Here is a 27,822-nt window from a genome sequence, read left to right as displayed (position 1 = left end):
TTTTGAAGAGACAGTTGAATTTACTTGGATTGACCTATATGTTTGTTCTAATTGAAATGTCCATATATATATTTATATACTGTAGTTACAATATATAATATCTTCTATATATATATAAGCTAAAGCCCGCCCTTCAATCGCTCCAATACCACCCTCACTCCCTTTTGAGTAGACTGTACAACATGTTCAACAGAGACTACCTCATTGATACTTCCAATACTCGCACCTCTGTTAAAATCGTTAACACAGAAAGTTCAAGAGATAAATATGTAGATTCGGGATACTCACGCCCATACAGTCCTCCGTTGATGTTCACCAGCCTCCTTAGCCTCATTGTATCGTCGGATGATTTCCTCGTCACTGATTCCCTTCCGAGAATCCTCGTAATTAACACCGATAATAGCCCTGCCATCGTACTGCCTAGGAAAGAAATCGGTTGATTGGAATACGTCGTGTCGGATGGACTTGATGGTCGAGACTCCGCCATCACTCATCAATAAAATGGTCTGTTTAATCTCAGACGGCGCAGGACATTCCAACGTTGCCACAAACTAGACCTGATTAACAAGGATCCATATATATGAAAAGAAGAAAGACTTACTCTTGTACCCATGACAATACCATCGGCACCTATATCTGTCAATCAGCTGTAACAACCAAGTATGGAACAACCTACCTAGACCGAGAGCAGCAACACAGCCCCTCTCATCCACAATTCCACCAGCTGCCAGGATAGCAGTTGTTGTATTCTGAGCGTTTGACAGAAGATCTCGCACCTCAGGCAAGAGGGATATCAAACTAGCACCTTGGGCCCACTGATGCCCTCCTGCATCGGTTCCTTGGATCACCAGAACATCCACCCCCTGCTGAAGCGCTTCCTCTGCAGCTTTGATAGTTCCTACCTGGACAAATATCCTGATATTCCAGTCAGAACCCTCCTGGGCGGTCCGAATGGCTTGTATGATCGGAAGATGATCAGTGTCAGCCCGAGGGAAGGATAGCCAGACTGCCGCTACCCGATGCTTCTGAAGTATGGGAATGGCATTGTCAATAAATCCATCTGGCCGAAAAGTAATGAAACCGACACCAAGCGGTAATGGTTGATCATCGATCAAACCAAGGGTAGAACGGCTCTTTGCCAATTGAGTATCGAGGCTCTGAAGCTGAGTAGATTCAGATCGGAAATCAAAGCCTCCGCCAATGAATCCTGTAGATGGTCAGTAGAATGTTTGTAACTAAGTTGTGCTATCATACCGAATCCTCCGGCCTTTGTGACAGCAGTTGCTAGGCCGACATCGGCAAATCCAAACATCGGTGCATTAGCAATGAATGGAGCAGTTGTATGAGGAAACCATTGTAGGATGTTTGCCATTGTAAGAGGTGGTATGAGAAAGGGAACAGTCTTACTATGTAAGATGCGGGGGAATATATGAGACTTAAATACCTATGGATGTTACGCTAAGAGTCCGATTCTATAAATAATTTATACCTAAAATGGAATAATAATAAAAATGAGATTATAACATTTTCTAATTAAATAGCCCTCTAGTTAAAATAAAGCAGAGAAATAAGAATGCCACTGTTGGCTCATAATAGTTAAAGAGAGCTCAACCCACATCAACCAGTTTCCTGGTCTAGCGGTTATGATTTTCCGTTAACAATTGCTTTAAGCAAGTGTTCCGGAAAGGTTCTGGGTTCGATTCCCAGGGAAACTATTCTTTTTGTTCTTAAAGAGGTTTTTTTTTTTTTTTTTTTCATTTGGTGGAGATTGCGGTTGAAGGTGGGTTGTGGGTTAGGGTGGCGTTGATATAGTGGGCCAACGGGTATACATGTTTGAAGAAAAACGGTATGAGTTGAATATGAAGGGAAACATATAACAAGAGAATACAGGTCCAATTATATTCGACATAGACACACATATTACATTTAGAGTATATAGCTTCTGGCTCTATAGTTTCGCACGGAATGCGCGCCGCAAGGCATCCAGACCAGTAGGACCATCATAGATCTGTTGCTCAGTAACGCGGGTATTGATCTAGAAGAAAGGGTTAGTAGACCAAAAGAGTAGGTGACAAGAAGATACTTACATGTTGGAGCCCTAATTGATCAATCCGCTCAACTCCAAGCAGCCGCATACATGTCTTGATTTCATCGTTCAGAACTACCACAGAGTTAGAATCAGAATCAGAACATTACCCGGTCAACTTACTCTGCAATGTTCGACGGACACCGTCGACTCCACCCGCTGCTAAGCCCCACAGAGCCGGGCGTCCAAGGCCAACTGCCTTCGCGCCTAGGCAGAGAGCCTTAACGACATCTGTACCACGACGAATACCACCATCCACATACACTTCGATCTTATCGAAGACCTCGGGGCAATATTTCCGAATCTCCAAGAGAGTATGAACAGCTGGAGGGGCAGTGTCCGCGGCGCGTCCACCGTGATTAGAAAGAATGATGCCTTTAACTTGAGGTGCGTGGAGTGAGGCGAGATATGCATCTTCATGAGTCTGCAGACCCTTCAAGACAATAGGCAGATTTGTCTGAGTGGCCAGCCAAGCCAAAGTCTCCGTCCATGTCAGAGAGGGATCAGTGCCGGCGAACAGTTGCTGGCCGACACCTCCAGCTCCTTGGGTTGGGTTGGGGGTATCATCCGACGAGCGTTCGGCGGCTTTCACGCCGCTGGGCACGGCAGCGGTCCGTCCGGTCATACCAGCTCGCTCATCCTCCTCACGTTTCCCTGGAACCGGGGCGTCGAGGGTAAGAACAATGAACTTGATCGCCTTGAGCTTGTTGATGCGTGCAAGCATCGTCTCACTCTTCTTGCGGTCAACCTGAACATAAAGCTGCCAGCCAAAGATTTGATCCGGAGCAGCATCTTTGACAATCTGCTCTGGTGTCATGGAAGCGTTATTGGAGATGATTTGCATGGCCCCAAAGCTACGACACGCTTCTGCGATGCCGGCCTCACCGGACGGGTGACCTAGACGGGCCATCGCCGCGGGAGACACATAAATAGGCGTTTCCAGTTTATGGTTGAGGACTGTTGTATTCAGCTCACACTTTGTGCAATCCACAAAGACCCTCGGTCGCAAGAGAATGGACCGGTAAACCTCATTATTGAAGCTTTTGCTGATTTTGTCGTCGGAGGCGGAGTAATAGTACGCCCATGCCTTTTTGCTTACTTGCTTAGTAGCCACCTCCTCAATCTCGTCCAAGTTGAGAAGATTTTCCATAGGCGGTGGACCCTCAATCTCTTCCTGAGGTTCGGAGGATGTTTCCTCCTTTGGCAATGTGCTGGCATCGATTGTTCCTAAGCATGCCTCGGGCTTAAGCCCCTCTTCTAATGTGCCTGGTGGGTGAATAGGATCATATTCCTCGGTGGCATCCTGACCCGCAAGTTTCAAAATGATCTTTGCACCTCCAGGATGGCTGCTCAGGAAATCGGTGACCTAGATAAGAGTCAGACGCCGGAGAAGATATATATATACACAGCGAGGGGCTTATAGCATGAAAGCGTACATCATAGACCTTGCCGTATAGAACTACCCAACAACTTTCAGGGGTGTTGTGCTTTGCGACTATTTCTTCAGTCAGTTGAGTATCCCGCGTGGGGGTGCGGAGAATACATACCTTCTGTCGCATCGAATACTTTGGCCATTCTCCCGGAGCAAGAGTAGATTGAGTGGTAGTGGGTATAGAGAGGTCTATACGGAGTAAACTAGATAGAGAGAGCTAGAGATATAGAGAGTAAAATGGGAAAGGAAAGGTGAAAGAAGTGAATTGGAGATAGGAAGAGTGTGGGGAACGTCGGTAGCCGCTTTTTCCTTGTTGGGGAATTTTGGATTGCCGACCGAGAGAGGATTGGAATTGAATCTATATTATTGGTGGAAAATATGGAATTATAAATATGTAAAGAGAGAAATGAAGTACAACATACAAGTATACGGAATATTATAATTGTATATAAATAGTTGTACCTTGAAGATCAAAAGAGTCCACGTGAGGGCTTGTTACCCGTCTTCCCCCCTCTCCAACACTTCGGGACTTCACTCTCTCACGGAACCCAAATTCCTAAGAAGTCCGATTCTTATAATATTTTTTGAACTTCGCAACCATGTTTGAGGTGTGTTTAGTTTACCTATTCTTCGACCTCACTATGTAGTCTACTGTCTAACAGGTCTCAGCGTCGTGCAGGGGATCGTTATCGCCTTCGAATGCACCGAGCCCGCTCGGCAGTGCTGACCTCAGATGAAATGGTTGAGGTTCGCGCGGCTCAACGCACCTTTGAAGGCGCCTATGTCCGAACCGCTCTTTCTCAATTCTCCTTCGCCCTCGTCGTACTCAAGATTTTTACCGCCGAGTTCTACAGTATCGGAGCTCTGTTTGCGATATATGGCACGGGTGTTCTCATAATCGGACTTTTCCGTCGCTCGCAGGGAAACAGACAGTTCTTCTCCGAAGTAGGGGAGGATGGAATCCATCGGCATAAATTCCGTACCAGTGGAAATGCTGTCTTGGTCTTGACAGCACTGAGTATTGCGGCATATGCATGCTTGATTGGCTTGACCTTGAACTTGAGCAACTGATAAGAAACATTGCGAACCATTCACACCGTATCCAATATCCCTAGAAGCTATCTAGGCATGTTATCTGTGATACCCCCCTTGCGTTACCGCCAAGCGCCAAGGATTCCACACCTGACCATGGGATATGAGGGCCATTTCAAGGCTTATGGTAGCGGAGATCAAGTGTGTGTCGCAACGGACGCTTACAGTTGGTCGGAGATAATCTGTGAAAGTTGCCAAGGATGGCCGAGTATGGATCAACCCGGTGAGATTCAAAGATGTTCTAGTCATCATGTTGAATCCACTGCTTAGTTCGATTCCAAAGGGTATGTTGATATCTGGAATCAACTGAGCCTAGAGTATAGGAAACCACGACTATGAGCATTCTGGTGAATTATGAGAGTATACCTGGATGTGAACATGTTTTGTATAGAAGTATGCATTTAGCCAAGCATTCTCTAGGATATGATTTTGTGAGACTCATCTATAACAGTTTAGAATCGAGATCTGTATATATATATATATCTGATATCCTAAATCCCATTTCTCTTGTATATACCATTTGACATCATAGGCGATCTTTTTTAGCCCATATCCACACTAAGACCTCTGAACCTGATTTCATCCTTTCAAAGCATTTAAGTCACGTCCTTGAGCTTGATATTGTCCCTTATTTTCTTTTTCATAAGAAATAAAATATCCTCACAGAAAAGAACCCCCTTGATCTCAGGTCACAAGTTGTCCCCGTTCCCGGTTGACTCATCCAAACATCCGACACTTTCTTTTCTCTTCCCCCTCATCATTTTTTTTTTCCTCTTCGAGTTGCCCACAGTCCTTTGTTCAACTCAAGTCTGAGTGAAAAGCTCTGAAGAAGAGCAACACCTTTTTTTTTTCTAAATCAAAGACACACAAGAATAATCCCCTCGGGGGATGGCGCAACATTCTAGCATTGCCCGGTCGGCCATGACGTCGGCTTCTGAGACGGATCAGAAGAATAATAAGAACGGCACAAATGATTCGGGATCGGGAAAAGAAGGAGCTCTTATGCCTCCGAAAACTGTGGTCAACCGAGCGCTAGGTAATGACCTGCATTCCGATTCCCACAAATCTTCACTGCCGCCTAAGGGCGGAGTCGGAACGGCTTTGACAGACACTCCGGTTTCTACCGCACCTCCGTCTCCACAGATGTGAGTCTTAATCCTTTATTTTTTTGTCTAGAACCTTTTGGACTCCCCTAGATCAGAATGAGGCTTGATCGACTTGAGACAGGGTCCAGTTTCGAGGCTCTTTGAAGCCTTATTCTAGGCTTATCTACCTTACCCCGGCCTACCCCTTTTGTTTTTACCTTGGCTGTCTTGTGACTAGCTTGCATGCTCTTGGCAAGCTGTGACTAATATGATCCTCGTAGATCGGGCCTTTATCACCCTCCTGGGACTCCCAGTCGAGTGCGAGCAACTACTCTCGATATCCCCGGATTGACCAAATCCAAGGTGTCCCCAGATGGCCGTATTGCCCAGCGAGATGTTGGTGCAAAGCTTGTCATTGTCATGGTCGGTCTCCCGGCTCGAGGCAAAAGTTATATCACCAAGAAACTGGCCCGCTACTTGAACTGGCTCCAACATGACACCGAAATCTTCAATGTTGGACAGCGTCGTCGTGTGGCCGCTGGAAAGTCCCCATCACCTGCTCCGCTTGATCGCCAGGGTCGGAAACCAAGTAGTTTTCACAAGGATCTTGTTGACTCAGTGCGCCGGTTGAGTGTCAGCGTTGGCACCACTTTGAACCCACCAGATGTCTCCCCACCAGAGAATGAGGCACCACTTCCCCCTCCGGTGGTGCCAGCCAAGATCCTCGTCAATGGAGAAGAGCCAGAACAAACTTCTGAAGGAAGTACTGTTGTGCCTTCAGTCGACGCGGGTCCTGCACAATCCCGTGAGAATGAAGAAGCTATCAATGAAGCTTCCCCTGAACCAATGGACCAGACCGCCAGCTTCTTTGACCCCCAGAATCAGCGCGCCGTTAAGATGAGAGAGCAGGTCGCATTGGATACTCTTGATGAGTTGCTTGATTATATTTTGGACGAAGGTGGCAGCATTGGGATCCTTGATGCGACCAACAGCACCATGGAACGCCGCAAAGCGATTGTTGATCATATTCGCAATCGCGCGGGCCCCGAGCTGAATATCCTGTTCCTCGAAAGCAGCTGCGTGGATCAAGATTTGCTCGAGGCTAACATGCGCCTGAAGCTTTCTGGACCCGACTACAAAGGTCAGGACCCAACCGAGGCACTTGAGGATTTCAAAAAACGTGTTGCTCTGTACGAAAAGTCCTACGTGCCTCTCGGGGAATACGAGGAGAAGCATCGTATGGCTTTCATCCAGATGATCGACGTCGGCCGTAAAGTCGTTGCTCACCAAACTCATGGTTTCCTTGCTTCTCAAGTCGTCTACTACTTGCTCAATTTCAACCTTTCTCCACGCCAAATTTGGATCACACGGCACGGCGAAAGTTTGGACGATGCCGCAGGCCGCATCGGCGGTGACTCTGATCTCAGCGAGAACGGGAGAAGGTACGCCAAGGCGCTGGCTCGCTTCGTGGATCACCAACGGCAGCAGTGGGAGGCATATCAGCGACAGAAAGACCTTCTCGCGCACTTCCCGCCTCGACCCGGTGACAGCACACCTCCAAACCCATCTTATATTCCTCGGGAAGGACCACGCAACTTCTGTGTCTGGTCCTCAATGATGCAACGCTCTGTTCAGACTGCCGAATACTTCAACGAAGATGATTACGACGTTAAGCAGATGAGGATGCTAGACGAAATCCATTCCGGGAAGATGGAAGGCATGACATACAAGGAAATCCAAGAGCAGTACCCCGAGGAGTATGCCCACCGCAAGAGAGATAAGCTCTTCTACCGATACCCCGGACCAGGCGGAGAAAGCTATCTCGACATCATCAATCGATCACGCACAGTCATTGTTGAGATAGAGCGCACTACAGACCATGTGCTCCTGGTCGGACATAGATCTGTTGCTCGTGTACTCCTAGCATACTTCCGTGGTCTGAAACGTGACGAGGTTGCTGACCTTGATGTCCCGATGGGGGTCCTGTATATGCTTGAGCCCAAGCCATATGGGGTAGAGTTCAAGGCATACCGCTACAATCCTGAGACTGACTGGTTCGATTACCTTCCCAATTACGAACTACACCAGGTCAAAGCACAGACGACTCACTAAATCCCCATTGAATTTGGAGTTTTCAAAATTCCACTTGCTACGATCTATTATGACTTCTTTTATGGGATGATTTGGGCTTTGAGGCTCTGATCATTTTACATTCACCACTACATTGCATCATTTCTTCCTTTACTTTTCTGCTCTTCGGGCTGTATTCTTGAATTTTCTTTTCCCCCTTATTCTCATCTTGATTGTGTATTATCAATGCTTCTTCCTCTCCACTTTGGTTTTGTGGTTTTGGATTCTTGTCTTTTTTTTGTTTTGCAGATAACCCAGACACTCGTTGCATGACAGGCGTTAATCTGTGTACTTTCATGACCTGGGATGCTAGCTTTATCTGGAAGTGACACCAAGAGCGTCTCTCGATTATTCCATTCTTGTGCAGATATGACACAAATGCACCAAGATAGAATCCGCTACGCTTTTTCTAAGTCGAATAGTTTTACTGGCTGTGTGCCGAGAGAACTATACAGATGATCATAATAACAATGAAATGATTCAAATATGTATAGGACGTTCCGAGCTAGGAATGTTCTATTCCTGCTCGATTTTCACTTTCTCAAAGATCTCCATAAAGACCTGTGGTTCATCAGCCCCTTCAACATGATATTTCCCCTGCACCGAGATATACGGCACACCGGAGACCAATCTTCTGGCTGCCGTCTTGGCCTCCAAATTGACCTCCTGGGCACCAACATCCTCATCCAACATCTTCTTCACAACCTCCCGTTCCAATCCCGCTCCAACACCCGCCTCCACAAGAACCTTCAAATCGGTAATATTCTTCTCCTCCTCAAAGTAAGCCCGAAACAGCTGCTCTGCAACCCTGGTCTGCAAGCCACCAACAACACCGCTACCCTCCTTAGCCGTCTCTTCAGCCTCCCGCTGCCCAGCAAACCACAGCAAGCGATGAGAGTCCCGCGTGAGACCAGTATTTCCACCAAAACTAAACTGAATTCCCTCTCCCTGACCCACACTGGACAGCCGCGCGAATATCGCATCCCTGCGCGCAGCTCCGAATTTCTGGCTGTACATCTCGGCTTTGTTTACGCCGGGATACTCGGCTGCTGCCGGGTTGAGGTAGAATGCTTTCCAATGCAGACTGAATGTATCTGTTGGATACTTGGCTTGGTGGGTGGTGATTGCTCGTGAGAGACGGCGGTAACCGACATAACACCACTTTTTTAATGGTTAGTTTGTGACTGGGGTCATAGATATAGATCTGTGTATATGGTCTGAAATACTTACAGGGCACACGGTGTCTGAGATTATCTGGATCTGGAAGTTCGTCATTGTATATCAATGATACCAGGAGAGATGTGATTTGAATTTGGAGATATTACTCTTGTACTTTGGGCTTTTGTCCGTTTTATGTCTTTGGGACCGTTACAGTCGATTTGTAAGCGTCCCATTAATATCCATGCAGGTGCGGAGATTCGGAGTACATTTTCACTCGAATCTTCTACTCCGTACGCAGTAGGTGTTCTGCATTTATTGAAATTTATAAATTGTTATTTTTGAGATACACGCTATCAGTTACATTGAAGCAGGGTTTAAACAGGATTTGATAGTCCAAAATTTGGATTGGTTGGCTACATATTCAAAGAATGAAAAAAAAAAAAAGTGAAAAACTATTATAGAACCTGCTGGGCCTGGTTAAAGTCCCAACCTGAGCTGTCCAAAACAGTTGATGAGTTAGAGTGAACAGGCACACTAGGAAGTGGGTTGCGGCCTTGATTTAGTGCCGAGGTATACTGTTAACGAGTTAGCGAGAGAAGACATTGGAATAAACCTGGGAAGTCTAACCTTGAAGACAAAGTTCAGAACCAACGCAATGGCCAAACCAATACAGACTACGATAGGACCGAACATGTTGTCTAGGTCCTTTCCACTCCGCTGGCGGATGAGGCGGGCCCGTTTCTCGTATATGAACCATCCCCAAACTGCGGCGAAGATGGCAAAAAATGTGTAGACGACAGCCAGTGCTTGGGCTACCTGGTTGTGCTTGCCAGCAGCATTGTAGAGGCCTAACGATAAGCTCGACAGGAGGATACTGATGTGAAGCCATTTGATGAATGTTCGCTGATTGGCAAGATAAACTTTACTTTCCACACGAACAGGCCCAGCATCTTTGATCCAGATGCCGGGGTGTCGAACGCCAGGCGGTAGAGGGACAGATTCCGTTCCAAGCCAGCGCCGAGGAGATAGCCCCAAAAATTGAAGGATGGACATGAGGCCAGTGGGGGGCTCAGGTTCTTCTGCAGGTTCGGGAGCGGGTTCGGTATCACGGCGCTGGGGTTCTGGGATTGAGGGACGTGGGGGTCGCGCTGCAGGTTCGGTGACTGTTGAGGTTCTCCGTATGGCCGAGGGAGAGCCGGCATTAGAATATTGGTGGTAAGGTGACCCGACCTGTGGGCGAACACCTGGGCTGCGCGCGTCTCCCATGAAGCTACCCACTGCTATATTCTCCTCCGCTCGTCGAGCCAGTCGCTCTTGCTCTTCATGGAATGCAGTTTCGGGATCACGGCGAATATCGCTTTCAAGTTCACCAAGCCAGAAGGGGAAACTATTGACATAATCTTCAAATAGTGAAGCAACGCCATGGACAAACTTGGAGAACCGGGGAGCATCCTTGACAAGGTGGGAGACCATCAGGTCCTTGACCCACTCGGTGTTATGGGCCTTGCCTCGAAGCTGGATCTCGAGCAAAGCGTGAGGGAAGCGGGTGATCTCTCCAGTCCTGACAGCGTTGAAGGGATAAGTCATATCGGCATCATCCAAGTCGGTACGGTGCCACTCAGCTGGATCGCGACATGGACGTTCACTGTCGAGGGCATCTTCCCGAATGAGCGCTAGGTTGGTATCGAGGGAAATACGAATCCGATCATTGCCAGGAATTTGGAATGCGGTGCGAGTGTAGTTGGCTCGGAGCATGGGTTGCAGGTCATTGTCTTTGATGAAGGACTGGAGCTCATCTACATCCCTTTTCAAGGCTTCGGCCGCCGCCGACTCTCCGTTGTTCGAATCCTCCATGCGATGGAGCTTTTTATCGAAGCGATACTCGCCGTCCAAAAATTCCTTGATGTGCTTGTCTTTGAGCTGTACCTTCACTTGCCGACTTTCGTCGTCGTCGGTAACAATCTTCTTTTCCAAGTGGATGGGAGGTTTGTCTTTCAGTGACCCCGTCCAGCGCAGTCGCAAAGATCCGGCTTCGGGTGCTCGTGCGACCTTTTGATTGTAGAGATCAAACTGAGGGGTATCGAAATAGAGAGAAGTAATGGTGGGGTCTTCAGTGAGGGTATCGAGGTCCTTGGAAGTTCCCGGTCTATAGATAAGAACGGGCAATCGACGAAGGATGTGAGTCTTGACCTCCAGAACGTTGTCTGAGTGAACCCAGAATTTGTAAGATGAATAGGTCTCACGACCGAATCCATGCTCTGTCTCCCTTGGTTGCACGATGTCATGGCTAAGGGTCTCTCGAACAAAGGAATACATCACCGAGAGCCGATGAACCAACGGCGAATAATCTTCTGAGTTAAATGGCAATTGCGACAGGCGCACTTGGAGCAAAGGTTTCACCCGGTATCGGGCCCCTCGTTTGCGATCATGCTTCTTTGCAGCCTTGAGGAAGCCAGTGAAGTTGATTCGGCTGTACTTTTCCAAGGCACTGACTTCCTTAGTGATGTTATCGAGTTCTTGTAGAACTTCTGAGGCGATAGTCCTTTTTGTCTGTTCATCGAGGGTGGGTGATTCTTGTTCCGGAATAGATGCCAAGGGTCGTAGTTTAACTTCACATGCTGTTGTCCGTTCTCGGAGTTGCTGCGATGTCTCTGCTTGAAAAGAATTCACCTTGTCCAGTTGTACATTGAGCAACTCCTGTACAAAGGCTTCCTCATCTTGTTCAGTCCATTGATCGTCATCGGAGTCACTGGCGTCTTCTCCATCCCGAGTGACATCATTCTCTCTCAGCAAGGTCTTAAGCTTGGTGTAGTCAATGTACTTCCCTTTCCAGGGAGGGTACACCGCAGTACGGAGGGTTTTCCCAAAGCGCATTTTGAGCCGGTCCGGTTGTAAATGGTGTTGCGCAGTTGTTACTCAGACACGGGTGGTGTGCTCTGATTGGGAGGTGTGTTCGGAAGGGAAGAAGAGATAATAAGATCGAGACAGGTTGATCTTTAAAAGAAAAAGCAAGGGTTGATATTCAGTAGATCGAAAAATATGCGCAGACGCCAAAGAAAACTAACTCATTAGCTTGAAACTAAGCGATTATGGGCTGGGGGGAGCTTCAAGACCTGAGAGCGTTCGATAGCCAGCGATAGACGCACGTGCTCGTTGGATTGTACCAATCAGATTTCAAGAATAGAACTAGCTATTCGGATAATCTATGACCCGTAAGGTATTGTATGGTATTTAACCATACATAATTACGAGACGGGGCTAGACCGATACCGCCCGATCATTATGGACTTCTCCGATACCGATATCCTCTTAAGGATCTTTGAATATCTAATAGTACAGATTGTGCATATTACATATCAAACTTGATGGAGAAGACACAACCCCCGGGTCTGCCCCATCATCTACATGGCGTATTATCTGAGCTACATCGTCGACCTTATCCTCACGTCCCAAACCCCTCAACATGCAAGAAACGCGCCTCGGTTGCCTTAATTATTCGGGTACGACCGACTTACGATCATTGGCCCAACTCAAACACTATAAAAGATGCTTCTCAGCCAACCCAAAAACGTTTAGATGAGTTCTTTTCACAGCCATGGGTCCAGCATGGCGAACCGGAGGTTCTGTTTATCAAGCGTGCTTCGCGTGTGGGGGACCGATGGACTGGTCATGTTGCCCTGCCGGGCGGAAAACGAGACCCGGAAGACGCAGATGATAAAGCTGCAGCTATCAGAGAAGCTTTAGAGGAAATCGGATTAGATTTGACAACGAATGATACCATTAGTGTGGGAAATCTTCCCGAGCGGGTGGTCACTACTAGCTGGGGGTCTGAACCGTATGGATACCGTTCACTTTCACCAAGAACTGGGTTACTAACTTAAATGGCAGATTGATGGTTCTTTGTCCCTTCGTCTTCCTCACGACTCGCAGCGACTCTCCGACCCTTAGATTACAGCCCACGGAAGTAGCATCAACACATTGGATTCCCCTGCGCGCTCTTCTATCACCATTGCTGCGGACGGTGGAATATGTGGATATGTCGCAGCGCTTCGGTCGCCAAGGTGGTTTTCTGACCCGTCTTGCAGTTCGGTCTCTGATGGGCTGGATGCAGTTCTCAGCCGTGAGGTTGCTCCCATCGGAAACTCATCAATGCACTACAACTCCGGGGTTTATTCCTGAAGATAATACATCCAAACCTTCCCTGATCCAGCGCTTTAAGGGATGGTGTCTGAGTGGGCAAGCAGAGTCGAGTGACACTTCCCGGCCGCTGCTCCTCTGGGGACTCACCCTCGGCATCCTGGCTGATTTCTTGGATATGCTCCCTCCCCACCAGACTGTGCAGTTGTGGAAATATCCAACATTTACTGTGCCTGATCTACGGTTGATCGTCAGCATTGTGACTTATAATTTGCGGAAGCGTAATGCACTCAATGTGAGATCGGGTGCTCGTCCTAGTAACATCGCCTCTGATGGGGAAGCGGCTGCACTCCCAGTGCCGGAGACAAATTTCGATCATGATCACAATGAAGTGGGAATTGGCGGCCTTGGAGTGGGAAGATATTATGGCCCGACAGACCAAGCAACAGATGGGACTTCTTATGCTGTTGGGATCATGCTCCGTGGGTATTATGCTCGCTTGCGCATGGCAATCTGGGTTTTCCTAGCCTGGCGTGTAGCCATTGGTACAATTGCTGGTGTTTCAGCATGGCGAATTCTTCGACGACTTCGTTGAAGTGTACATTAGCAAATATATATCAATAAAGATGTAATGAAGATCTCCATAACTACATAGTAGCTACGAGTACATAACAATATCACATGTGGAGATTCCCGGAAAATACAAATACCACATTACATAAGAAATCATTACAGTCCGATCTCCCCACATCCTTTTGGGAGGGTAAACATTGAACATTGAACATCTCTATGACTCCGTTTTTATTCTACTCATAATGGCCCCAGCTCAAAAGCTTTATCCACGAGGAACAGTCAAGCGTATCGTGAAAGCCCACTCCAATCGGAGCGTGAGCAAGAATGCCGACATCCTGGTACGCGATGGTTCCGATATGAAGCCTCTCCTCCAGTTGCTAATACTCGTTTTATAGATCTTCTTGGACTACATGCTATTCATGCAAGAGTATGTCTCCATCTATCCTTGTGCTTTGGTTCCCTGGTCGCAATGCTCCGATTTGCGTTCTTGCCGCTGACATGGTTGAACTGGCGGGCTAACACATCATAGGTTAATGCGCGAGGCATCGATTCGGTCGCGCAAGTCTGGAGAGAAGAATATCTCAGCGAATACTGTGCGGAAAGTCACTGAGGTACGTTGTTCGAGGCCGATCTAAGAGCTTCTCTGGAAGGCTCGTGGGAACATATAGCTAACAGATATGGGTTCATTTAGAAAACACTGCGCAAGTTCCAGGGATAGCCTCGATCTGTCATTCCGAAGACTTGTCTAGCATGGATATGAAAGGGGGATACTGTACTAAGATTGGCTTGGATATTGTGATATTATGGCGTTATGGGCGAATGTGAATATGATACCCTTGAAACAATACAATGGAAGAAATCAAATAACAAATCAGTTGGTAAATTGCGTATAGATATAGTGATTTGCCTTGCGCACTAAACGTGTAAAAGAGAGAGAGAGAGAGAGAGAGAGAGAGAGAGTCTGCCCAAAGCCAGTGGGCCACACCGACCAAAAAGGTGTTTCCCGACCCGCATATTCTTCCTTCATAACAACCCATCTGTTCTTCAATTCTTCAACGTTATCACGTTTAATTCTTCCAGACCTGTACAAGCTTTTCAAAAAAATACTTTAATATCTGTGTCACCTTCACATCATGCCTCCCGCTTCCGCTACTCAGAAGCTCAAGGACGAGGAGAAGGGCTCCCGAGCTTCAAGTGTTTCCAAGGACCTAGAGAGTCCCATCTCTGAGGCCCAAGAAAATAGCTACTTGAAGGAGCTGCAGAAGTATGTTAAAATCCTATGAAACCTGGTTGTGTGGCTATTGCCTATGCGCAGGTGAATGCTAACTGTATGCCCCGTTTAGGACCCTCCGCAATGCCATGAAGAAGTTGGTGAGTCATTATCGAATGACATTTGATTCCAATTGGTTCTTTCTATAACATTTCTAACACTACTATTTCTTTTTACTAGAATTCACTTGCCAAAGTCGACGCCATCATCGCCGAAAACCCCGACAAGTCGCTCGATCAACTGATTGAGGAGAAGAAGATCAACAACGACCAGAAGGCCCAGGTCCTTAAGAAACCTGCTCTACAGGCGACCGTTGCTCAGGCTGAGGAGCAGATTGGCCACTACAAACAATTCGCTGCCCAATACGAGGAACGCCTGGCTGCTCAGAAGACTGCACTTGTCAAGGCGCATGAGGCGGAGCTCGAAGCTGTCCGTAAGAATGCCATTGCTGACGCGACTGAGGCTTCCAAGAAGGCACTGCGCCAGCAGTTCTATACTGTGACTAAATTCTTGTGCGCCGCGGCCATCCTTCGACGCGATGGTGATGCCGTCACCACCGAGAGCCGTGCTTTCGAGGGTGTTCTGTTCGAGGTGTACGCTGGCAACCAGTCTGCAGTCAACTCGCTACTGAAGATTGCTGAGGGTGCCGATGAGAAGGTCAATGCCGTTGAGGGCACCACTCTTGATTTTACCTGTCAGCAATACATGCCCCACCCCCACCAGATGTACTTGAATGTACCAGTTTTTACTGACAGTATACCTCTTTAGATGGCGATGTAAAGCAGGCGTCTGACAAGTTCGCTCCACCTGAGGAGGCTACCGAAGTTGTCTCGGAGACAACACCTGCCACCGACCCTACCACCGACCCTACCATGGCTAACGCTGCATTGACTGAGCTCCAAGATACCTCTTTCGGCGCCCAGGCTGAGCCTGTAGCCTCCCAATCTGATAAGGTGGCCCCTCCAGTGCAGACTCAGGTTTCTGATGCTGGAAACTCTAAGGCGGAGCAAACCTGGGCTCCTACTTCCGACGAGAGCAGTGAATGGGTCAAGCTTCCTCGCAACCCTGATGAGACCGACACTGGCCTCCAGGCTACCCCGGCTAGCGCTGATGCGGGGTTGAACAATGGTTCAGCTGGTACTGAAGTTTCGACTCAGGGCGAGAACGGTGCGAAATCTGGTGGACGCCGCCGTCACGGACAGGGACACCGTGGCCGAGGCCGAAATGATGCTAAGCGTGCTGGCGAGGGCCGTGGTAGTGAAGGCCGTGCTCCTGAGGGTCGTACTGGTGAGGGTCGTGGACGTGGTGGACGACGAGGTGGTCGTGGCGGACGTGGTCGTGGCGGTGCAAGCGGCCCTGGCTCTGGCTCGGCAGAAGCTCCTGCTTCCAGCGAGTAAGAGTGGCAATCATAGGACGTTGGAACTTGCTGGTTTCGGGATATTGTCTCGAAATTGGTGTTCTAGCAAGAGGTTTCTGAGCCTGTCTTCTGGGACTGACCTCAGAAATTTCTGATCCGATGTGATGGCTCACGAACGCAACGAATTTTCTTCACGGAGAGTCATTTTGATCTCTTCGTCTGGCTTTACCAAAGTCTTCTTGACCCATGTGCTGCAATTTTTTCTTCAGCGTGCATATTCCTGATCTTTAGAGAGCTTCTCTCACGACATACATATGTATTCTAGGGCTATTGTTTTATCGGCGCTTGTGAACGGACCGGTGGACAGGCTTAGGTTGGGCATAGATCGAAATTGATCATAATGAGTGCACCATTACTACCACTACTTAAGATTTTCCCTAGATAACGGTATCTTTTACGAGTTGCCAATAGAACAAGTTCTATATTTGAATAGAGACAAGAAGTATAACATGTCACGTGATGTGATATACCCACTGCGGGAGGTTCCTTGGAGCTACCCTTGGCACCCGAATAATGTAATTTCGTTACATACTACCCTCCTTAACATTTGAAAATAACCACTATATTCCGTAGGTATTCTTGAAATTCGCATTTCATTATTACTAGCGTATTTGGATGAAACCCGTTTTTAGGTGGCGCTAAACCACGATAGGCAATGCACACCGAGGAGCTGACATATTCAATCTGATTAAAATCATTTTTCTACTAGGAGCTCTTTGCATAAGTGTCAACTTCTCGAGATTATTTTTCACATTGTTACTTTCTTTCTCTTTATATATTTTTATTGTATATACGGCGCCGGCAAAAATGGCTATCGCTGGCGCCCAACGTAAGCAGGTGCTGAAGGTGGTGGTACTATCATTATTGATCGATCTGGTATATACCCCTCCAGAGCCAATCACATTTACTCGAACTGACAATACCTTCAGATCTCCTTTACATTTATCCTGCCCCTATTCCCTTCGCTTCTATCGTTTTATCGTGCGCAAGATCCATCCCCGGATTCCCTTCTCAACCGTATCTTCCACTACCTCAACGCCTACAAAAACTCCTTCGCGCGCCCCATTGACTCGCGCTATGACATCGCACTCCTTGGTGGAGCTCTTGGCTCTTTGTTCTCCCTCCTTCAAGCCTTCGCTGCGCCCGTTATAGGTCGCCTATCTGACCACTATGGCCGCCGTCGCGCTCTACTCATTTCCATGCTAGGCAATCTCCTAAGCGTCGCGCTGTGGGTTTCAGCCAGAGACTTCCGCACGTTCCTCGCCAGTCGTATTGTTGGTGGTCTCAGTGAAGCAAATGTGCAAATGGCCAACGCCATCGTAGCGGATATCACAGACGAGAAACGCCGCGGCTCCTCCATGGCACTGGTCGGGGCCTGTTTCAGCATCGCGTTCACTTTTGGGCCGGCGCTAGGTGCAGCGCTAAGCAATATTGATATGGTTGCCGAGAACCCGTTCATTGTCGCTGCGATTGTGTCTTTCGCTCTGATATTTATTGAGACTGTGTATCTTTGGGCTTGTTTACCCGAGACACATCCCCGCTTGACGACGCTTCAGATGGAGGATGAGGATACCTCCGAGAAACATGATGCGTCGAGTAAGCATGCAGAAAAGAAGAGCGGTGCTCCCATTAAGCGCAGCTATACAAACAGCCCGGCCCTCCTTAATGCCCTCCACTTCCTCTTCCTACTGCCCTTCTCTGGCATGGAGTTCTCCCTCCCCTTCTTGACTACAACTCTCTACGCAGGATCAGCCACGACAGCCAGCCCTGCCGCACTGAACGGGCGTCTTTTATCCCTGATGGGCTTGATCGCATCCCTCCTCCAGGGTACGCTGGTACGCCGTCTCCCGCCACTGCTCACCCTCCGTGCCGGTGTTGTAGCCTGCACCATCTCATTCTTCTGTCTTGCTCACGTTTCTTCGCCCTCGGGTCTCTATGCTGCCGGTGCTTTGCTGGCGGTGACGACCGCTACGGTCGTCACGTCATTAAACAGCCTGGGTAGTTTCGAAGCGCAGGACGCAGACCGCGGCGCAGTTATGGGTCGTTTACGAGGGTGGGGACAGGCTGGTAGGGCGGCTGGTCCTATTTTGTTCTGCTCTCTATTTTGGTGGGCTGGCCGTGAGGCTGCTTATACGACAGGTGGATTCGCCATGTGTCTCGTTACAGTTGCGGTTTTTAGCTTGTTGAAGTCGCCTGCTGTTCACCAAAAGACCGAGTGATGTATAGTAATGGGAAGTATATTCAATATAATGATGGTCCAAATGCCTTACTATTGATATTTTGTAATTTTATCATTGATTTCTTTGTTGAGTACAGGGTATAATACACAGAAGAGTGGCGATAGTACATGTAAGTGAGAGGAGTCTCGACATAAAAACGGCCCATCCTTTGCGCCTTGTATCAAGAAGAGATTTAAACCCAAAGAATACAAAATGCAAAGGTTAGAAGATAATACATAACACAACGGCCATTTTACATTCTTCCGTTCCCTTCAGAATGTTTTCATTTAGTAAGAGACTCGCTCAAGGTATGGTCGAATATGAGGTTGCAATCACGACCTCCGGCCATTGCCGGAAGCAAACCCATCAGAAGTCGCCATAGCAAGTCCTGTACTAACAGCAGGGTCCAATGAGCCACGTGCTTTGCCAATGAGCCAGTCAGTGAGAGTCACGAATTTAGCAGTCCGGTCCCAGCCGTCCGCTTCATCGGCATGCTCGATAGTATGAGTCAGGATGCGACCCTCCTCATCAAAAGAGAAAATAAAGATACCGGTGAATTGCTCTTCTTTTGAAAGCTTGAAAATAGGCTCTTCACCACCAAGAAGGACACTCAGCCCTTTGTTGGTGCCGTTTGTGGAAGCCGAGAGATGGCTATTTTGTGAGGATGGGGTGGTTTCTGAGGGGGTTATAGAATTGGTATTCAAAGAGCCTGGACCATGGAAGGGGCGGCTGTCTGTTCGTGGCTCTGTCTTCCATCGTACTAGTAGGCGCTCATCGCCGCAGTCGTGGTGGTCGCCATGATGCGTGGGGTCGAGCAACGTCCCAGCGCGTACGATCCTTTCGCTGAGAATTTGCAGTTTCACATTTCCAACTAGTGGTACGCTGCTCCATGCTACGGGGACAGTCCATAGTGCTGCGCGATAGAGTGTGCGTCCTTTGACAGTGGGTAGGTGTGGATGTGTGGATGGGAATAGGTGAAGATTGACACTCGGGGCGAGGATGTCGGTGGGTAAGGTGTTGTACAGTAAGGTCGGTAAGAGGGGTGAGAGGGTTCGTAAAGCTTGAATCGTTAGTTTGATCGCTTTTGCTTTTTGGCAAGCGGATGGGGAATTAGTGAGTACACACTCTTTCCGAGTTTCAAGGTTCTTTCATCTGGCGGTTTGTGATCGGTTCTCCGAATGCCTTCCCCATCCTCCCTCCACACCCAAGCCGGGGAGAAGTATGTGGTTGGTAGAGGTGTAACGGAAGCTGGAGCTAGCCAGGGCTCATTGAGAAGGCCATGACGAGGTTGCGCCAGTCGCTGTCGCGAAACTGAAGCAAAAAGCCGGCTCTTCGGCTTATTGGGAAGAGACGTGCGCAGATAGACCAGCTTCGGCATTCTGCATTTCAAAAGCAGTCTGATTTTAGTATGTTGTTAAGCCATGAAGATATGTTGAAAGGTTGAAGTTGCTCGGAGTCGGGGAGTCGGGGAAAATGACGTTTCGGGAGCCAATCACAATGGTTTGGTATACAATTTCTACACTTAGGTATTCACATACCAATTATATGATTCTATAAGTTTTACAAGTAGATCTGAATTGAAACTAATTTAACATATTATAACTTCAAGCTAGTTCATCATCTTCCATTCCCATAACACGTCGTTCAGCCAGATCGCGGATCTTATCCTCTAAGACACCACGTCCGTAACGCTGTGCAATCTTGGCGGCCGCTTCGAGCATCTTACCATTGCGGTCTGTCATCAAGGTCACCAGCTCTAGCGCCTTCATACCACGCTCCTCGCCCTCTCTGCATTCAATGGCCAGCATCTGCAGCAAGGTCTTATCCAAGTCGAGCTCTCTTCGCGCCAAGTCAGAGCGCTGGCTTGCCGTCGCATTGGTTGACGAGAGAAGGTCACGGAAGAGCGACAAAAGTACATTTCCACGTACAAATGATTCCTCAAAACGGGCACCCTCAGTTGCCGTGTCTTCTGATTCGCTAGAATCCTTCGGAGCTCTGGTAATCGGGATCTGGAAGTCGAATTCACTGAGCAGCGGCCGCGGGAAGTAAGGGTTCTTGTCGCCACCCTTGAGAATGATACAGTGGAACTTGTCATGTGCGACAGCCACTGGCCAGTATGTTTCTTCTTTCCGTCCTCCCGCGAGACGTGCCATTTGCTTCGTGTCCAGGAGTGGTACCCATCGGGCTTGGCCAGGTGTACGCCAATGTTGCAGAACTAGTAGGACTCCAGTCGAATCATAGATACAAGGATCCTAAAAAAATGATTAATTTCGTATTCAATTCTTCTGTTTTTGGTGGCGCATACCCCATTATCGGAGAAGAAAACACTCTGTAGCGAAGCCCCTTCCGGAAGGGCGACAGTGTCTTCGTTTTGGCAGATCTCGTCACGCTTGACATTCTCCACTGTGTATCGTAAAGTCGTGTGGCCATCAATTCCTATAGGGCCGTTTCCGATACTCATAATGTAGTCGCGCCAGGCTGCGCAAGTCACGGCTTGGCTCTTTTGTCGATACACCCTGAAAGGAGTTCCAAAAAGAGTGTACACTCGAACATAGTCCTTTGATGTTACAGCGACTATGTATGAGTCGCTAAGTGCCAGCGCTGACAATGAGAATCAGTACGATAATCACTATCGAGTATAGTCTTTTGAATTCTTACCTCGAATTTGTTCACCCTCAGGCAATTCAGTCCGCCAGTCGGCTCGTGCAGTCCACGTCTCATGTGGCCGGTAAAAGATAGTGGCCGGACTACCATCCGAAGGGTTATTGGCAAAAAGTGTTCCGTTGTCATCTATAGTTGATCAGCCAAATATCAACACAAGAAGGCAAGACTAGGGGAAAACTCACTTAGGCAAGCCTTGTCATACATATATGGATCAGTGAAATGGAAGTCTCGGTGAGCTTCTCGATCATAGAATTCCACAGTAACAGTGTGATGTGTTTCCTGGTCGACCGTCCAGACAGCTCCCGTCAAGTTCAGGCCTGAGAAAGTTAGTAAATCGACAACACTGAAGTTGGAACAAGAACATACAGAGGTATCTCCTACTCCCAGCCCAAGGCGTGCTACCAGGCTGAAGGGGCGGATGGGCCCTAGGCTTCTCGAAGCCAGAGTAAAGACGCTTGTTACTAGTGCCGCCGACATCATCGAGATGATCGATTGGCCGCTTGCCATACAGATTGAGCTCCTCATCGGCATAGCCAGCCCCATCATCATCCTCGACGAAATCCATCATCTGGTCATCTCCACCAAGGATATCATCTAGCGAGTCTGGGCTTCCTCTTCTCGCCGCTCGCTGGATGGCCTCCTTGGACCGCTCCGCCAGTGTGGTTCGCCCAACATTATTAGAGATCTCGCCCAGAGGTCCAGGCAATATAGGAGCAGCCTGGAGCGGTTTCTGTAGTAGAGACTCACGATCCTTCGGCACAAAGTTATCGTAAATAAAAAGCTCACCGTCTGAAGTTGTGAATGAAAGCGAGTTCTTCGTCGGGTGCCATGATAGATTGACGACATTCCCAAAGTCGTACCGCTGCAAGATCTTTTGCGTTTTTGCTTCCCAGAGCACAATATATCCATCTGCCGCCGCAGATGCCAGAAGAGATCCGTTCGGAGCCCAGCTTAAGGCCGTGATGTCACCAGTATGACCACCAGCAAACTCTTTCTCTTTCTTCCACTCCGAGGTTGAGTAGATAGAGATATCTCTGGTTGCTTCCGCAGATGCGAATGCGGTACCATCGGGATGCCACACTGCTCTTGATGTCGCCTCGGCATCTGGCTCCAGTCGTCGAATCACTCCATCGAGCTTGCGGACTAATTCTGGCTCCTCCTCGTGCATAGAGTATACGTACAGAATTCCATCCGTTCCGGATACTGTCGCATATCGGCCACTGGGATCGAATGTGACATGTTTCGTTCCCTTGGACTGTTCCCGAAGATACTTGACTTGTGTCATGTCGTCGACTTTCACGATTTTGACCGTGAGCTCGCTAGCCCATCGGTGTTAGTACATCCAATTCCCGTCTGAGACGATCTATATCATACTTACTCGCTTGCTACCGCAATCCATTCCCCGTCTCTCGTAACTGCAATGTCCCTGACTGGCAAAGCGCATCGTACAAGCAAGTTTTGCATCTTGCCCGACATAATATCGTACTTCCAGACTGTTCCATCCTCGGCACCCATGATGAAAGACCGATTCTAGCAATCCTGTCAGTTATTCTGGCGGATCATGAATCTTCTGTTCCAACATACCGTAGCGCCAATGCCGAAATGCGCGTCAACACCTTCGTCGATAGTCTTGGGCTCTCCATCTTCACCGACCGTGTAGATACGAATTGCCGAGTTGGAGCCACCAGTAATGATCCGTTTTCCGTCAGGTGTGTATGTCAGTATCGTTGTACCAGGTGTGTCTATGTGAAAGCCGCGTTCTCAGTAACTATTTTGTCTCTCATCATCAACATGACTTACGGGCTGGGCGCCCCCGCGGGCGAAGAGGGTCGAAGCTCATTGCAAACAATGCCTGGGGTCGATAATTCAAACAAGTTGCAATTAGAAAGTCTGGAGCATCCTTCGATCTTAATCTGGTGGGTCGCAAATAGCCAGGGATCTACAAGGTCAGACGCGTCCGCGTTACGCGCCTTGGTTGATTTAACTGGATTGGGTAATAAGATAGGGCTTAGGGCTCAGGGTAAGGGCCCCTTTCTATATAGACCTAGCTAGGTTCGAATCGTTTGGTAGTTGGTTAATTTTTTTTTTACCTAAAATAGATTCTATGTGCTGGCACCTCTAGCTGTTAAGAAATCAAAGTCTGCTCCCTCCTGCGCTTGGGTCACCGATCGCTCATACAATCCTCGGTAGCCTCTCCTCTGCTTTCTTGCCTGTGTCTCTCCTACAAGACTTTGTCTGCGTTTCTCAATCCGAGTCTGCAATACAGCATCGGAAACTTCCAATTGCAATTTCCTATTCTCGATATCACAAATAATAAAGTCACCGGTCTCGACAACGCCAAATGGTGACTCTGGCAGCGCAGCTTCAGGCGAGATGTGGAGAATAATGGTTCCGCCTGCGGTCCCTGACATTCGACCATCTGAAAGTCGTAGCATATCCTTAACTCCTGTCTCTGCTAGCTTCATTGGAATTGGGATAAGGCCAGCCTCTGGCATACCTGGGTTGCCAACTGGACCAATGTTTTTCAGGACCAGCACACTATCCTTCGTCACGGCTAGGTTTGGATCGTCGATCCGCTGAGCTAGGTCGGCCGAATTCTCAAACACTACAGCCGGTCCAGTATGGGAGAGCAAGTGCCGATATTTTGACGCTGAGGCTTTGAGGACCGCTCCATCTGGGGCAAGATTGCCACGCAGAACAGCCAAGGATGACGAGGGAAACAAAGGATCTGACATTGGCCGAATGATTTGTTGCGCAAAGGAAAGTCGCTTGGATTGGGACGCATCGAGGACCTCACCCAGTGATTGCCCAGTAATTGTCACTGCAGATAAATGGAGCAGGGGTCGAAGCACCTGCAACAGCGCCATCATGCCTCCTGCATTGTGGAAGTCATTCATATAATTATCTCCGCTCGGCTTGAGATCAATCAACAGCGGAGTTTTCCGGCCAATTTCCTCAAAAGTGTCTAAGGTGATGACTCCCTGTAGTTCTGGATGTCTATTTGCAATAGCTAGCAGATGGACAACGGCATTTGTCGAGCCCCCAATAGCCTGGAGCACGGTGATGGCATTCCAGAACGATTCCTTTGTTAAAATTTCTTGTGGCTTTCTTTTCAACTTTGCAATTGCAACTGCATTTGCGCCAGTCTCCTCGGCAATTCGCAGTCTCGCTGATGATACAGCTGGTGCAGTTGCGCCCCGAAGCGGCATCATTCCCAACGCAGCAGTCACACAAGCCATTGTACTAGCAGTTCCCATGACACCGCATGTCCCTATCTAAACAAGCAGCCATTGTGATCAGCGAATTAAATTGCCTTTGATCCAATGAGATCCACATCTGCACATACCGTTGGAGCAAGCTCTTCGTTAATGGCCGAGATTTCCTCGAGGTCAATATCACCCGCTCGAAAAGCGGCCCAGTTGTTTCGACAATCAGTGCAGGCTCCAATACGTTGACCGCGGTGACTCCCTGGCATCATTGGACCAGTGATCAGCGGTAGGATTGGCTTGTTGGCAGAGATGCCACCCATCAACTGAGCAGGGACGGTTTTATCACACCCTAGATTCTGTCAACGGCTATTCTCACATGCCAGGAAACAAATTCTAAGATCAAACTATTGGAACTCACCTCCGATCATTATACAAGCATCCAACGGCTGAGCTCGGATCATCTCCTCCGTGTCCATACTCATAAGATTCCGCAAGAACATGCTGGTTGGATGCGAGAAGGACTCGGCAACACTAATGGTAGGGAATTCTATTGCCAATCCTCCATTGAGTTGTACACCGCGCTTGGCAGCCTCAATGAGCTGGGGCACATTGGCATGGCAGGGATTAAACCCCGAGAAAGTGTTGATGATACCCACGATCGGACGTGAAAGGGCATCTTCTGAATATCCGAGTGCCTTGATAAACACTTTTCGAAGGAAGAGAGAAAAATGGGGATCTCCATAGGATGTTAGACCCTGCCGAAGTCCAGATGTGGATGTGATTGGGGTTGTGACATCGTAGTCCCTATAGGGATCTTCCATTTTTATTTTGGTGATTTCGAGAGAGACTATTGAGGAAATATAACCGTCTGGATTGGGCGACTTCAATATGTATTCCCCCTAGTGGATGGTGTCATCGGTGCAAGGCCGATCCGGATAATAATCCGAGCCGAGGGAGTATTCACATATAAAATGAAATTTACAAGGCTCTCTATTATATTACAATGTTATTCAAAGCTTCAATGCCTACACCCTCAACTTCATCTTCACCCGTAACTCCTTGTTCGGTCGGAAAGCACCCCAGCTAGTCTTGTGCCCTGGAACTGAGAGAAATTTACCATTTGTGGGCTTAATCTCCCACAATGCCACAATGCCAGCAGTGAAAGTCAAGATAGATCGCTCGGTGAAGCCATTATTTGTCGAGCCATACAATCCATCTGCGAAGGGAGCAAGGATGCTTGAATCAACACGCTGTTTTCCCGTTGCAGGATCAGTCACGAGAAATCGTAAGGGATCATACTGCTCCGGGTTTGAGAAGTATCGAGCATCATGGTGATAGGTACCATGAGGTAGAATGATATTCTCGCCCATTGCAATTTTGTATGTACGGGGTTGAGTCGGACCATAGACGGCTTCTTCTGCCGACTCGGAAAGTGTCACATCGGACGCCAGCTTCTTGAATGAGATGCCTGCCGAGTGGAGACGTACAGTCTCATAGTAACACGCTTTGAACAGTGGACAAGATGTGAGCACTTGTTCAATATCCAGGGAGAGACGAGGAGGTTCATCGAAGGGGAAGCCAGTTTCCTCACGAGTTGGTCTTGAAGCTACCACGTAGGAGGAAATCTCTTTGCGGACTTGATCGAGAAGTGAAGGTTCAGCAAAGAGATGAGTAATCGTCCAAAAGGTGATCTTAGTTGTGTGCTCAATCAGATCATAATATAGAGACAAGTGCCCTGCAGCACTGGCACCGGGAGATAGCTCCAATTTGCGGAAAGTTCGCATCCTATCTTTGACCAGTTCAGAGACATCGTCAAGATCACGCAGTTCAATGCCAGCATCGATCCCATCATCCCAAGCAGTAAAAGCTCGATGAAAGATCGAAAAGATATGGCGAAGCCGGTCACTCGCTGCATGCCCTGCTGAAGCCGCTGGATGCGGCGCCCAGCGAGGAGTGCCAGCAAACAATGTTACAAAGCAATCGTCGATTCTTCCAAGGTCTTCTGAGAGATTAGGGAAATTTTCCACAAACGCCTCACCCATCAGGAAAGTAGAAGTAATGTGGCCGATAAAATTGCTCACGAGTGCAAACAGATTAGCCTCGCAGACTGTCTGGTCCCCTTCATCGGGAACTTCCACTCCACTGACTCCACGCTCCCAGGGGTATTGGTCAACAATACTCCGACAGAAGCTCACCAGATTCGGCATATCGCGCCGTACCAACCGGGTGATAGCAGACGAAGCTTCAGTGACAAAGGCCTCTTCGTTGAGAATGGTAGAAGCCTTGTCGCTAACTCCTTGGTTACGGGCCAAATCCAGATTGCGGATGAGGCTGCGGTCGCCAAAGACGTTTTGTAGAGCCCGATCGAGCACCTGGTTGGTTGGTGTCGCAGCTTCGGTAGAGAAAACAATCTTCATCATAGATGGAGAAACCACAGCATTGTGCTTAATACCGCGAAGGTAAATGCCAAAGACAGGCTCATTCATAGATTCTCTATAATATCATTAACAAGCGCAACAGAAATCAATATAGTAGAAAACCAACCGAGTTCTTGTAAAGAAAGTGGCATAATCCCATAAGAGGGCAGGGCCATGTCCAATCCAGGGAAACCAATAAGGTGCTAATCGCACCTGTGATTTTGAAGGGTTTCGCTGTCGACTTTGAAGCCCCGAGATAATCCGGGTTGTGATGCATACGAACACCACAGCAGCAAAGACTGTTGACCAGTTTATACTGAAATATTTCTCACGGAAGGCCTGTATAAGACTCCAGGTTTCGTACTTCTCCATTGTGATCGAACCAAGGTCCAAAAGAAACCCATGCAAGGGAACACAGGTTTACAACGCCAGCACCCACTCAAATGAGGTATCTAGTGGGATATAACAGACTTGAATTGATCAGATTTTCAAATATATCCCAGGTGAAGGGTGAAGGGACACGATGGCAAACGAAGCACCGGGTTTGTTTGTGGCTGACTAAGCTCATCTCACTAGGCAGTTGTCCAGGTTCTACCTATTTTTGTCGATGATTTTCCTTGCTTTTTAATATTTTTTTTTTTTTAAAAAAAAAAAAAAAGATTGTACTTTATTCTATATAATGACAGGGGGCTGTCAGATAATATTGTGAACCCTCAAAAGTTGATATAACTTCATGTTTATACTTCCATGCGGCCAACAACAAATTTATACCCATAAATTCGAATTCATAAAACAGGGGTCAAACAAAGGACTAGACTTAGTACCATAGTGTGCTAGGTTATGGTATCTGACTTGTTTATAATTTTTAAACCAAAGGTGATCATGTTTGCATGAATGTAACGCCAGTAATGGAGTAATATTGAGATGAGA

General features: G+C 48.1%; 12 protein-coding genes across 12 annotated transcripts; 5 read left to right on the top strand and 7 right to left on the bottom strand.

The window, feature by feature from the left end:
• Window positions 1–119: 119 nt before the first annotated feature.
• Window positions 120–1,372, bottom strand: PGRI_079180 (nitronate monooxygenase; the record flags this gene model as incomplete). The annotated part of the gene is made up of 5 exons (XM_040795632.1): window positions 120–228; window positions 289–551; window positions 602–630; window positions 677–1,207; window positions 1,255–1,372. The coding sequence occupies 5 exons, from the start codon at window positions 1,370–1,372 to the stop codon at window positions 120–122; spliced, it is 1,050 nt and encodes a 349-aa protein (XP_040651197.1).
• Window positions 1,373–1,948: 576 nt separating this feature from the next.
• On the bottom strand, window positions 1,949–3,661 carry PGRI_079170 (FMN-dependent alpha-hydroxy acid dehydrogenase; the record flags this gene model as incomplete). The annotated part of the gene is made up of 5 exons (XM_040795631.1): window positions 1,949–2,035; window positions 2,088–2,161; window positions 2,210–3,452; window positions 3,523–3,581; window positions 3,634–3,661. 5 exons carry the CDS (start codon window positions 3,659–3,661, stop codon window positions 1,949–1,951), a joined length of 1,491 nt encoding a protein of 496 aa, XP_040651196.1.
• A 456-nt stretch (window positions 3,662–4,117) lies between these two features.
• On the top strand, window positions 4,118–4,589 carry PGRI_079160 (uncharacterized protein; the record flags this gene model as incomplete). The annotated part of the gene is made up of 2 exons (XM_040795630.1): window positions 4,118–4,126; window positions 4,188–4,589. The coding sequence occupies 2 exons, from the start codon at window positions 4,118–4,120 to the stop codon at window positions 4,587–4,589; spliced, it is 411 nt and encodes a 136-aa protein (XP_040651195.1).
• A 942-nt stretch (window positions 4,590–5,531) lies between these two features.
• PGRI_079150 (6-phosphofructo-2-kinase PFK26) lies at window positions 5,532–7,807 on the top strand (the record flags this gene model as incomplete). The annotated part of the gene is made up of 2 exons (XM_040795629.1): window positions 5,532–5,755; window positions 5,977–7,807. The coding sequence occupies 2 exons, from the start codon at window positions 5,532–5,534 to the stop codon at window positions 7,805–7,807; spliced, it is 2,055 nt and encodes a 684-aa protein (XP_040651194.1).
• Window positions 7,808–8,341: 534 nt separating this feature from the next.
• On the bottom strand, window positions 8,342–9,100 carry PGRI_079140 (DsbA family oxidoreductase; the record flags this gene model as incomplete). Its single annotated transcript, XM_040795628.1, has 2 exons — window positions 8,342–8,986; window positions 9,056–9,100. 2 exons carry the CDS (start codon window positions 9,098–9,100, stop codon window positions 8,342–8,344), a joined length of 690 nt encoding a protein of 229 aa, XP_040651193.1.
• Window positions 9,101–9,441: 341 nt separating this feature from the next.
• Window positions 9,442–11,860, bottom strand: PGRI_079130 (SPX domain protein; the record flags this gene model as incomplete). The annotated part of the gene is made up of 2 exons (XM_040795627.1): window positions 9,442–9,561; window positions 9,614–11,860. 2 exons carry the CDS (start codon window positions 11,858–11,860, stop codon window positions 9,442–9,444), a joined length of 2,367 nt encoding a protein of 788 aa, XP_040651192.1.
• Window positions 11,861–12,449: 589 nt separating this feature from the next.
• On the top strand, window positions 12,450–14,414 carry PGRI_079120 (Histone-fold; the record flags this gene model as incomplete). Its single annotated transcript, XM_040795626.1, has 7 exons — window positions 12,450–12,486; window positions 12,533–12,821; window positions 12,875–13,668; window positions 13,949–14,034; window positions 14,092–14,123; window positions 14,226–14,307; window positions 14,388–14,414. The coding sequence occupies 7 exons, from the start codon at window positions 12,450–12,452 to the stop codon at window positions 14,412–14,414; spliced, it is 1,347 nt and encodes a 448-aa protein (XP_040651191.1).
• Window positions 14,415–14,829: 415 nt separating this feature from the next.
• PGRI_079110 (uncharacterized protein) lies at window positions 14,830–16,363 on the top strand (the record flags this gene model as incomplete). Its single annotated transcript, XM_040795625.1, has 4 exons — window positions 14,830–14,960; window positions 15,040–15,067; window positions 15,147–15,660; window positions 15,735–16,363. The coding sequence occupies 4 exons, from the start codon at window positions 14,830–14,832 to the stop codon at window positions 16,361–16,363; spliced, it is 1,302 nt and encodes a 433-aa protein (XP_040651190.1).
• An 827-nt stretch (window positions 16,364–17,190) lies between these two features.
• Window positions 17,191–18,602, top strand: PGRI_079100 (putative tetracycline transporter; the record flags this gene model as incomplete). Its single annotated transcript, XM_040795624.1, has 2 exons — window positions 17,191–17,235; window positions 17,313–18,602. 2 exons carry the CDS (start codon window positions 17,191–17,193, stop codon window positions 18,600–18,602), a joined length of 1,335 nt encoding a protein of 444 aa, XP_040651189.1.
• A 332-nt stretch (window positions 18,603–18,934) lies between these two features.
• On the bottom strand, window positions 18,935–19,980 carry PGRI_079090 (uncharacterized protein; the record flags this gene model as incomplete). The annotated part of the gene is made up of 2 exons (XM_040795623.1): window positions 18,935–19,662; window positions 19,728–19,980. 2 exons carry the CDS (start codon window positions 19,978–19,980, stop codon window positions 18,935–18,937), a joined length of 981 nt encoding a protein of 326 aa, XP_040651188.1.
• Window positions 19,981–20,206: 226 nt separating this feature from the next.
• On the bottom strand, window positions 20,207–25,296 carry PGRI_079080 (Dihydroxy-acid/6-phosphogluconate dehydratase; the record flags this gene model as incomplete). The annotated part of the gene is made up of 11 exons (XM_040795622.1): window positions 20,207–20,854; window positions 20,908–21,203; window positions 21,261–21,392; window positions 21,449–21,583; window positions 21,633–22,585; window positions 22,645–22,796; window positions 22,851–23,008; window positions 23,067–23,118; window positions 23,492–24,541; window positions 24,613–24,824; window positions 24,894–25,296. 11 exons carry the CDS (start codon window positions 25,294–25,296, stop codon window positions 20,207–20,209), a joined length of 4,191 nt encoding a protein of 1,396 aa, XP_040651187.1.
• Window positions 25,297–25,500: 204 nt separating this feature from the next.
• On the bottom strand, window positions 25,501–27,264 carry PGRI_079070 (Cytochrome P450; the record flags this gene model as incomplete). The annotated part of the gene is made up of 2 exons (XM_040795621.1): window positions 25,501–26,968; window positions 27,020–27,264. The coding sequence occupies 2 exons, from the start codon at window positions 27,262–27,264 to the stop codon at window positions 25,501–25,503; spliced, it is 1,713 nt and encodes a 570-aa protein (XP_040651186.1).
• Between the last annotated feature and the right edge of the window lie 558 nt (window positions 27,265–27,822).

Source organism: Penicillium griseofulvum (assembly GCF_001561935.1).
Source record: "Penicillium griseofulvum strain PG3 chromosome Unknown contig_76, whole genome shotgun sequence".
Taxonomy (NCBI): Eukaryota; Fungi; Ascomycota; class Eurotiomycetes; order Eurotiales; family Aspergillaceae; genus Penicillium; species Penicillium griseofulvum.
This window is presented reverse-complemented; position numbering and strand designations above follow the sequence as displayed.